The sequence below is a fragment of the Sycon ciliatum genome, chromosome 11 (genome assembly GCF_964019385.1).
Source record: "Sycon ciliatum chromosome 11, ocSycCili1.1, whole genome shotgun sequence".
NCBI lineage: Eukaryota > Metazoa > Porifera > Calcarea > Leucosolenida > Sycettidae > Sycon > Sycon ciliatum.
Genome location: NC_088653.1, coordinates 5,712,112 through 5,723,681, shown reverse-complemented (window position 1 = coordinate 5,723,681; position 11,570 = coordinate 5,712,112). Strand labels below are relative to the sequence as shown.

Below are 11,570 nucleotides of genomic sequence, written 5' to 3'. Positions count from 1 at the left end.
TATTCTCCTGAACACAAACCACGGTTGAATGAACAGTGTGTGTTTGTGTGTCTGTATCTTGCTTAGAGTATGTACATAGGCGCGGGAGTAGCGAACTCGCTCTAGTAAGCGAAGATGGGGTCAGGAATCATTTTCAAGGTGAGTCTCCGTGTGTGCAGTGTAGGTGTCAATGCGTGTGTGTATGTGTGCATGTGCCAGTGTGCGTGTGGGTGCATGTACGTGTGTTTGTTTGCATACGTCCCGATAATTGTGTGCGTGTTGCTGACACGATTACAAGCCGTCGTGTTGCAAGCAGCGGCAGAAAGACCTCAGGTGCAAACACAGCGTGGATTGCATGTGAAGAATTCATGTAGTGCTTGCTTCCCTTGTTGCAGCTCATGGTTAGAATTTTTAAAGTGGTCTTTGTAAAATCAAAAAATGAAGAGAAAAAAATGCAGTACCCACCAGCACCACCACAATCCCAAGTAGAACACAATGTCATATACATGTATGGACAATCTAATTATATAAATCAATCTGTAGAGATCATGTTCCCATTGCAAGCCTTGCTCTCGCGTGAGGGACCTCTTGATTCGCAGGCTAGCACTCATTTGGCCAATCGCATGTGATCACAGTGCAGTCTGCTCACTGGCAGTTGAAAGTTGGAAGCTGGAAGCAACGGATGTTGACTTGACTTTCTGACATCACGGTGATCAGCATCACGCGCTGCAGACCCCGACCTCGATGACGTGGTGAAACAACTGTCACTTGTTAGCAAGAGGGTCAGAGATTTGCTCATGACCACCTAGATCTCGGGTTCGAGTCCTGGTGTCCCGGAGGGGTTAGCACTTTGTCCTCTTTTCACGCATTTCCCTTCAATGACTGATCTTTTGAATTTTGAAGTTCCGCCAATCTTTCAAATTCCCAAAAATCTTCTTTCATAACTCCGTACCATGCTCACTGGCTCTCGGGACAAGGTCACATCGGGATAGTGTAATTGTGCAATGCAAGCGGCATTTGTTTATCTGCTCTTTTTGATTTCACTCCTCTTCGTCTTCGGCTACTGTTTGCAGGGTGTGGTGGTACTCTACAGGCCACTTTGTGGGAGGATAGCAACATTGATGGTACAGATCCTTGCCGTAGTGGGAACTTTTGGCGGTGTGTAGACAGCGATGGGTGTCCAAGTGCGGATGATGATCACAAAGTAGGGCCAGTGTGCACCGGCACTGCACGCAAGAACTATCGCACCTGCTATACATGTAAGTTTTTCGCCGTGTTTGTACGTGAGCGCGGACGTGTGAGCATGTGTGTGCAGGAATGTGTATGTGTGTACGTGTTCAGTTGTATGAATGTGTGTGTGTGTGTCGCTGCCAACTTGTTGAGAGCTTTGAAGTGCTCGAGAAACCCCTTGTCCTTGTGCGTTGCGTGATTCAGTAATAATGGCTTTAAACACGGTCAGAAGTGCGTGTGGGTCCTGCAGTGATATGCTCTACACTATCTTGTTATTCGGAAGAAAGTTTGATTTGAATTTTCGAAATAGAACATGAGCACCCTCACCATTAGCTAAATGCATCATGTTGCAGACCTGTGTTTGTAGGACCCACTAGCATTGAGAATGACCCCGGTCCACTAATGACATAATATTATACGTCATTAGTGAACAGGGGTCGTTCTCAATGACGTATATAAAAAAAGTAAATTATCGTGTCCGTTCCCGAAGGGAACTCACGACAGCCGCTAACACCCGATAAACGCTAGCGGCAGATGCAGTGCCTGACGCTGGGGGTGAGTGGATACGTCTCACAACCACTGGCACAAGTGCCGAGAACGACCCCATTAGCTGCATCCATGTACCCCCTGGCGCCTGGCCACAAGTTCCCAGTATATACATGTTTATATAATATTAAATGCTTATTATGCACACAACAGCAAGGTTGTCAATTTCATACCAGAAGCTTTTCACGCATTTTCATCAGTGGTTACATGGGAATAAGCAATAACAAAAACGAAGCCAGAATTTATATTAGGGGAAGAGAATCATGGTTGATAAATATAGTGGTAAAGACACACCTGGCAATATGGCGGTAAACACACGCCTGCCCACACACGCTCTTTAAGCTGCAAAGTTTTGGCACAGAGCTCTCCTTCTCTAAGTGCAGCTGCAGTGGTGTCTTCAACTTCATTCTCCTGGGTAGAGAATCAGCAAGAATATTCTTACACGGCTCAAGTACATAATAATATTATAATATAAAATTATAACACGAAATAGTGGTTGCGACTTCGGCGATGATTTGTAAGAAAGGGTTCGCTCCCCACACCGGATCTCGCGCTATTCCACCGACTTGACTTGACTGACTCACGACCGTCATCCAGAGAACACGAGAAGTCCATCGACCCTTCGACTCTGCAAACCTGCAAGAAAGCACCACTCCCTGTTCAATACCCAGTAGGGAGTAGCGAGTACTTCACGTTGATTCGACGTGACATAATCTATTGCCTAGCTTTACATGTGCGTGCTAAATGCACCACGTGTGTCAGATATCCTGATCTTGGTAGGCAGGCAGTTCCACCTGGTGATCATAGAATGTAGGAGAGTGGAGCGGAGACGGGGACCGTTGTCAGTGCGGATTGCTTTTCGCAGCCCTCTCTAGACAAATCCTCTAGACGAATCTTCTAGACGTTGTACTTGGCCTATGAGCGCTACACACCGTTGTGTATAGACAGTCTGCGACACTATTCATGCGTATGAATCCTATTTTGACTAGTGCGTTACGAGCCTGTTCTGCTTTTCTTCTTTCTGCCTAACAGCACAAGTAACAGTCCAAAACAGGGATGATCCGAACCGATACCTGGAATGGGAGACGGCGAAATTCAAATGCTTTTGGCCGCGTTTTGAACGCTGCACCAATCCTCCATGTGCAGGCGGGCGATACCACAATTCTGCACTTTTAGAAATTGCTTCTTCTGTGTACTTGAGGTACGGTGATCTGCCGGTTTGCCAGGAAATAGGTGAGTTTCCACTGTGTTAAGGTTGCTGGCGCCGTGTTGCCCCACGATTGCATAAGTGTTAAGTTAAAACATAAAACATTGTGTTGCCAAATCATACCGAGATCGCGAGCAAAGTTCAGTCTTGTTTTTGTGTTGCCTTTCTAGTTGGTCAGCGATTGCATCGTGCTGACCATTTCAATGTCTTTTTGTTAGTGGAGGAGTCTGAGGACACAATCTTCAAACATGAAAAAGCCAAGGTTTTGCTCTTCCCGGAAAAAACTAATCGCCTTGCTCTGGGTGCAAAGAAAGAAATCGATGTTGCTGAAAGCGATGGCAATAGTTTCCGGCTGCTCCCTGTCCGGAAATTGAGGGACAAAGCTTCTAGATACTCTTTTGGAAGTGATATCTGTGTACGGAGAGGACAGAGCAGTTGTGCAAGGGATAATTCCCATCTGGTTCTCACTCATCACTTGATGTTTGGACAATGTTTTGTGTTCTCGTCTGTTCCCTTTTGTGTGTGTATTGTAGACTCGGTGACAGTTGGCCAAGAACACTGGTATTTTAGCCAACACCAGACAACAGTTGATCGGGCTAGTATGGCGTGTGAGGACAGAGGCACACGACTGATGACGATGGATGAAGTGCTCGAAATCAAGAATTTCATTCTCGAAAACAACTTGACCATTGCTGATGGTTCCATCTGGGTGCTGAACCCAGTCTCAAGAGCCCCCATCGCTTTCAATATGAAGGCAAACACGCAGAACATTCGCGCATCCACTGCTGCTCATGTCCTGTGCAAGTCGTCAAGTAAGTATTCACTTTGAGCATTATAGGTTGCAACAGTCAGTTGCTTAGCTGGTGCGGGAGCCCTGGATCTTGTTCAGGTCCTAAAATCTTTCCACATTTTCGTTCAGTATGTGCATATATGGGTATCGAAATTTACCATCAATACTTTTTGTGAACTCGTTTTACCTGCAGAAAAGGTAGGTAGGTGGGTGGGTGCTGAAAAATGCAAAACCTTTTCGTTTTGCAAAAAGTGTTGGTAACCCCGGACGGCCCCTTACCATTTATGACTTCTCACTCTGTAGGGTGGTGGCGTTCCTGTGGATGCTGAAAAACCCGTTCTAACCGAGTCTCAAGCAAACTGCGTTTTCTTTTCGTCTCTGCAGCCAAACTTGAAAAGAAGGCAAGTTGCTGGACGGCTGACAAGTTCCTGCTCTATCCCACGCAGACCCTGCAGGATTATTCTACCTATTACGCGGCCATACATAACTGTGAGCATCCAAAGGAGATCAATGCCATCATCCCGCTGCCCTACTTGCACTACTGCCTTGATTCGCTGACCCGATACACAGGAACTTACGACTCGTATTGGATCTTGCATCAAGGTCCTGACGATCCTTTCCGTGCCAGCGATCTGCAAACGCATCCTACAACGCAGACTCGGCGTAACATCTGCTTGCAAAGTGAGTACATATTTGCGATCAGGCTCTGATCAGCCGTCTAGAATGCTGCTTCCGTTTTGGTTGCTCATTCTTTGTTGTCATTTCAACTCGCTCCTGGATGGAGAATAATAATTAGAATAAACTCAATCAATAAAACTAGCTGAACCGACATTTGTGAACTTTATTCATGCAATGTAAAAAACGGTGGAGACGATGTGCAATAAAACGATGAAAGTCGTTGTACTAAAGGACACTGAAACAAAAATTGAACTATTATAGAAAATCTAAGTTAGAGAAATAACACTAAGAGCAACAACAGTGAAATTTACAAGTGTGAATTTTAACAATCAAAGCGAGAACTGAACAAAGGAGAAAGGAAGGAAAGACAACGTGATAACACATAACAGCAGTACATTACACCTAGAACATTAACGGCCAAGCTTGGCCGCACTAAACACGACACGTTACTTGAACAATTTCAACCCAATTATACTATCTTTCTGTACACACAAATTAGGCTTGTACAGACGCTGATAGATAGCTTCCAACACTTTTAACTGTAGTCCATAACCATGACGACCACGGCACAATACAGTGAACAAAGAGTCGGAATACGCACCGCAACAATCAGGACTAGCCAACAGATGATTGTACACTGAAGACTTGCTACCACGAAACCTACGCACAACACTAACACTCTCACCGGCACTCTCACCATCACTCCCATCACTGCTCTCCGACTCACTGCTCCCTCCGCCGTCCGTTCCATCCTCCGCTTCCTCTGTACTCTCTCTGCCTCGTCCATCCCGCCTGACCGGATCCATTGAATTCAACTCGGCCGTCCCCTGCTATCACATCCCTCCTTTCGCCCTCGTCCGCTGAGTGCGTAGCTTCTGTTGTAACTCAGTAACTCCCACACCAACACCAACAACGCAATCTACAGCAACCACAACTAATCCACCATCCAAGCCCATAATTGAAAGACCAAGATGATCAACAGCCAACTACAACAGAAGCTACGCGCTCAGCGGACGAGGGTGAAAGGAGGGACGTGATAGCAGGCGGACGGCCGAGTTGAATTCAATGGACCCGGTGAGGCGGGATGGACGAGACAGAGAGAGTACAGAGGAAGCGGAGGATGGAACGGACGGTGGAGGGAGCAGTGAGTCGGAGAGCAGTGATGGGAGTGATGGTGAGAGTGCCGGTGAGAGTGTTAGTGTTGTGCGTAGGTTTCGTGGTAGCAAGTCTTCAGTGTACAATCATCTGCTGGCTAGTCCTGATTGTTGCGGTGCGTATTCCGACTCTTCGTTCACTGTATTGTGCCGTGGTCGCCATGGTTATGGACTACAGTTAAAAGTGTTGGAAGCTATCTATCAGCGTCTGTACAAGCCTAATTTGTGTGTACAGAAAGATAGTATAATTGGGTTGAAATTGTTCAAGTAACGTGTCGTGTTTAGTGCGGCCAAACTTGGCCGTTATGTTCTAGGTGTAATGTACTGCTGTTATGTGTTATCACGTTGTCTTTCCTTCCTTTCTCCTTTGTTCAGTTCTCGCTTTGATTGTTAAAATTCACACTTGTAAATTTCACTGTTGTTGCTCTTAGTGTTATTTCTCTAACTTAGATTTTCTATAATAGTTCAATTTTTGTTTCAGTGTCCTTTAGTACAACGACGATTCCTGATGAGTGTTGTACGAAAACTTGTTTGAATCCATATTTTTTCCCTTCACCATTTCTTCATATTTTCATCGTTTTATTGCACATCGTCTCCACCGTTTTTTACATTGCATGAATAAAGTACACAAATGTCTGTTCAGAATAAACTCATTTGTTCATTGCAGCCTTGTGCACTCAAGACGTGAAGTAGGTGACCACCATGCTATTGAACGTCAGTATGGCTTCAGTTAGTTTTGCTGCGACTGTGTATTTTACTTTATAGAAGATTTGTTCAGCTGCGTGAAGAATTGTTCAGCTGCGTGAAGAGTTGTTCAGCTGCGTGAAGAATTGCTGAGCTGCGTTAAGTATTGATGAGCTGCGTGAAGAATTGTTCAGCTACGTGAAGAAGCAGTGCATCTGAGTGTTGCCCAGTTTTGCCACAATACAAGTTGCTGTAACGAAGCTGCGTGAATTTAAATCATATTTTTATAGTAAAAAGAAGAAGAAGTGAAACACATGGGAACGAGTTATGCTTCAGCTCACCATGACTGTAATAAGATGATAAGCCTTCAGAATGTTTTTTTCAGTATGGTCTGTTTTGTGCGTGGATTGGCTTTCCTGCTGCTGTTTATATGTGTCCACACAGAGCGCCCCAGATCTCCCCTATCAGGTACTGTGAAGCATGAATGTCAAAACTATGATCTTTACTACATTATAAACGGAACCCGGAGCACCTACGATGCTGCTGACTATCAATGTGGAGTACAAAAAATGAAACTTCCTTTGATTGAGACCGAGGAGTGTCTTTCGTTGTTTGTCAAGAAACTTGGCATATCTCCGGCTTGGATCCATCGCGATGAACATGGTTTTGCAAGAGCTAGTGATCAAGAATACATTCCAGGCCTAACTAGCCAAGAATATTCCATAATCTGTGCTAAAGGTAAGAATAATGACCTGTTCAGACAGTGCTGCGGGGTTCTTGTTTTTTTTTAGTCCTTATGCCCTGGGGAGAATGAAGTTGTCCACACCACTGCAGCTGTAATTATGATCTATTGCTGCGGGGTTCTGGGTTTTTGTTAGTCCTTATGCCCCCGGGAGAATGAAGTTGTTGACACCACTGCAGCTGTAATTATGATCTATTGCTACAGGGTGCTGGGTTTTTGTTAGTCCTTATGCCCCTGGGAGAATGAAGTTGTCAACACCACTGCAGCTGTATGTATGATCTATCGCTGCGGGGTTCTGGTTTTTTGTTAGTCCTTATGCCCCCGCGAGATCTATGCATGAAGATCTGTGCATCGTGATATTCCGACAGGTCCTGAAACAGTCAAACTCAGGAAATAGCACTATTATTATCACTCAGGCTGCAATATTCAATGACATAATTAAAGACATATTCATAAATGACATATCTTCAATACCCATGAGCTACATTGTATATGATAATTATATCATTGTATCATCGTTCTAGCTCAATTTCTTTCCCCTGTCATAGTCCTGTTTATCATGTTCAGCATAAGCGAAGTTGTGGATCATGCTTGCATGGTTGACTCCAACGCGTACATGCAAGTAATAATAATAATAATTATGCCCCCGGGAGAATGAAGTTGTCCACACCACTGCAGCTGTAATTCTGATCTATTGCTGCGGGGTTCTGGTTTTTTGTTAGTCCTTATGCCCCCGGGAGAATGAAGTTGTCGACACCACTGCAGCTGTAATTATGATCTATTGCTGTGGGGTGAATACGTAAGTACACGCCTGCCCATATACGCTCCCATTGGCTCGCGCCTGGCGCCTAGTCTCCATGCCAAAACGCTGCAGCCTAGAGAACATGTGTGGTCGGGCGCGTATTTACCGCCTTGTCGAATGGTTGCACATCCCGCCAAAGCAGCGCAGACCCCGAGTGCCATAACGTAATTGCAGGGTGGGCGGCCATGTTGGTGCAGGCTGAGGTAGCACAGCAAGAATATCAAAGCTACATTATAGAAGAGTGACGTGAGTGGCTTTTTTGCATTATTTCTTGCTCTTGATTCGATTGAGAAGTCGGCCGGGATAGTTTGTAGTTGAATCCTGCGAGTATGAACCGCTTGGAACAGTCGCAGCAGACTGCTGCTGCTGCTGCTGCCGCAGGTGCGACTAGTGAAGCACAAGTGCCGAGTTATGAAGCTGGATCAAGTAACGTTGTTTGGGAAGCAAAGATATGTGGACAAGAGTACGACCCTATGCTTGATTCACTGGGTGGATTCAAGGCGGTTGCTCCTGCGTAAAATGTCGACCGGGTGTTCTACTTCGTGATAGATGCTGGCCTCTGTACCAAGAAGGGCTTCAAAGCGAAGAATAAAAGAAGCCTCGCAGCGTACAACCAATTTGCTTCTTTTATTCTTTCTGTAGTTTTCATTCCAGTTCACTTAACCGACTGATCCTTTAAATTTGAAGTTCTCCCGATACTTTCAAAAATTAATCACTTTCTTTCAGTTGGGGGAAAATTCATGTATTCCAGGGATCAAACAAAATTAAAGCTGCTGTATGGATTACCATTACATTTGGTAAGAATGTTCCTTTGAAGAAGAGGTTAGTGCGACTTCGGCCATACCTGGGTAGTTGTGTGTTGCTCTCTACGTGGGAGCTTGTGTTATTCCTGACGACTTGGATTCTCATTTGACTGACTCACGACTGCCATCCAGATCACACGAGACGTCCGTCGAACCGTCCACTGAGCAAACCTGCAAGAAATCACCGCTCCCTGCTCAGTGTTTTGGGGAATTCCCCCTCCCTCGTCAGAAGCAACTGCGTGTGCCGGTTAGGCTACAAACTGGAAATTTCTGACTGGGCATCAGCACTAATATACATAAAGGACAAAATTCGATAATACTCATAAAATGGACACACTTCAGGCAAAAAGAAGGACAACATGTTACGATTTATGACTAACTGTTCACTGACGTCACCAGATCATATACAGTCAACGAGTGCGACAAAAACGCATGAACTGACAAGGAGTACTGAGACATTTGACATGTGCATTTTGGTGGACAGTTAGTCATAACTTGTAACTTGTTCTCCTTTCTTTTCATCCATGTTAACTTTGGCTCAACATCCGAGTTCATGACCCGTGACTTTGTAATAACACATTCTTTTTGGTGGAATGTGTCAATTCACTGTGTTCATCTCTGTGCAGAGCGCACTTGGAATGATGTGAAGTATGAATGTGGTGATTATTACGACCTGTACCTTCTCAAGCCAAGCTCTACTGACTACACTCAGTCTTCGTCTCAAGCACAATGTTCCAAGAAAGGCATGACCCTGCCAGAGGAAGATTTGCAGGACTGCCTTTTCCGGTTTATCACAGAACGTGGAGTAAGACCGGCTTGGATCTATGGCACATGGGCCGCTCGGGGTGTAAATTACGGTCATACAGTGGGTCACCTTGGCTTACTGATGAGACCAGCACTGGCTGATGAACCGGTTTCCGTCATCTGTGTAAAACGTAAGAACAATGACTGGTTTAATTGCTGAGGTAGACCCGGGTTCTAAGCGCTTAAACTCTTTAGCGTGAGCGTCGCACTAGTACGACGCAGACGAGTTGCGTGTCCCACGCCCGTCGTACTGGTCTAACGCTGTACAGCGAACGTGCATCCCATAGTCGTGGGTCCGTATTGAGTCCCTAGTGGCTCGTTCAAATTATCATAACTCAGTCAATCCATGTTCGATTCGCACAATTTGTATAGAAACATCCCCAAAGCGATACGACAACCGGTTGTTGACATAATGCGACTCGACACGCCGAAACGTGTATTTTCCATTTTGCGCGACCCCTGCCATGGAAACCAGATTCAAATGATCGTTATGGATTGTAATGGGAGTCCTCGCAAATATCGATACGAGCAAGGAAATGTATTGTGGCATGGGCCATTCCCTGATTACATAGGTGCCAAACATTTTACGTTTCCATTCACTATCATGAATTTTGTCTAAAGCTGTGTTCACAGCTTGCGCGTGTACGCGTGAAACCACGCGTTTGTGCGTATTTTTGCTGGCTTTTGGGGCGCCATGCGTACGGAAACGCGCCGAAATGGAAATTCCAACATGTTGGAATTTTCAGCGCGTATCAGACGCGTACCAGCGTACATGCCAGTCACTTTGACTGGCGGGGTCAACAAATTAGTACTCGAAGGTGTCGCACGCGCTAAATACGACTCGGATTGCTCTTTTTGTGAAAGCTTGAGAGCGCGTTTCGGCACGCATAAATCGCACGCGTACCGCGTCCACGTGCCACTTGGGAACACAGCTTAAGCAAGGAAATGGCAGCTGACGATTTGAGCCCTTTAAGTCCTGGCCAGGAGTGATCACAGTTACTGATCAAACGACTTACCAACACTGGCCTCGATGCCATTTCTGAATCCATGCTTCGACTGACGCAACCAATCCACGCGCATGATGTCAGTGAATCGCACGATCTTACACTCACTGCATGTGTAAGGGATGCATGGTCGGTTTTTTCCAAGAAGACTCCGAAACATATGCGCCCGAACGACGCGAAACATAGGTATAAAAAAACCCGAGGGCCCAGCGCAGAGTGATCACAGGTTTATGTGTTGTATAGATGCAGGGCAAGTGTTCTAATGCTCTGACTTTTTCTGACAGTATGTATGTGTGTATACCTGGCTTCATTTCTGTATTCATACAGGACGAGCAATGGTGCACAGGTGTCGTAATTATGACCTTTACCATGTCATGAATGCAAGATCTGCAAACCATAATGATGCCAAGAAACGATGTGAAGACGCACAGATGTCCCTTCCAAAGTCGAGGTCAGACGAATGTCTTGGTTCATTCCTGCGCATACTGGCCATAACGCATGTAAATAATGTTTGGATTCAAGGAGTTGGCGACCAATATTATAGCAACCCATTGGCCATCATCTGTGTTAAAGGTGAGGACAGCAGCTTAGATGATCGAAAGACGAGTAAATCTGTTTTTCTATGTATAGCTGCATTTCTGAAGATGAGCATTATACATTTTTTAATTTCAGCTTGTGAAGCGCAAATTGTCGTAACTCCATTGTCCTTTGAGTGATGGCTAGTTGGAAAGCAGCTAGAACAAGCTTTGCCACAGTGTGTCGGATGAAACGCCAAAGAGAGAAAGAGATAACACGGATACTCTTGAATTTGAGTTCTAATTCTGTGCGAGGGTGGTAATGGTGTGGTCACTAAGGAGTGTGGGTATTTATCAAAGATCTATATCTTTTTTCTTAAACGTTTTTTAAATAAACCGATGCAATCATGTCATGAAAATACAAAAGATGATCTTTTCTTAAACAATCATGTTTTCCTTTCTTGCGTACAGGTTTGTACTGCGATGTGCCTGCTATTGCTGATGGAAAAGCCGACAAGAAGTCGGTCCGACTTACGCAAGATGTTAGTTATTCCTGCAACAACGGTCACCCACTAGTGGGGAATTCGACGGTAACTTGCCAAACAGATGGAACGCTCACTTCAGTACCTTTC

At 45.2% G+C, this 11,570-nt stretch overlaps 1 protein-coding gene and 1 long non-coding RNA gene across 2 annotated transcripts; both read left to right on the top strand.

Annotated features, from left to right (window-relative positions):
• The first annotated feature begins 3,507 nt into the window (after positions 1–3,507).
• LOC135827025 (uncharacterized) lies at positions 3,508–4,462 on the top strand. The gene is made up of 2 exons (XM_065339546.1): positions 3,508–3,774; positions 4,137–4,462. The coding sequence occupies exons 1-2, from the start codon at positions 3,564–3,566 to the stop codon at positions 4,460–4,462; spliced, it is 537 nt and encodes a 178-aa protein (XP_065195618.1). The 5' UTR covers positions 3,508–3,563.
• A 4,916-nt stretch (positions 4,463–9,378) lies between these two features.
• LOC135827297 (uncharacterized) lies at positions 9,379–11,570 on the top strand. Its single transcript, XR_010555378.1, has 3 exons — positions 9,379–9,550; positions 10,751–10,996; positions 11,410–11,570. It is a non-coding gene; the product is annotated as an uncharacterized LOC135827297 (long non-coding RNA).

What these genes read in the sequence shown, in the direction of transcription:
- LOC135827025 (XM_065339546.1), top strand. Translation starts at nt 3,564, where the DNA reads ATGGCGTGTGAGGACAGAGGCACACGACTGATGACGATGGATGAAGTG. An exon ending in TGTCCTGTGCAAGTCGTCAA is followed by an intron (nt 3,775 to 4,136) that starts GTAAGTATTCAC and finishes TCGTCTCTGCAG; the next exon opens with CCAAACTTGAAAAGAAGGCA.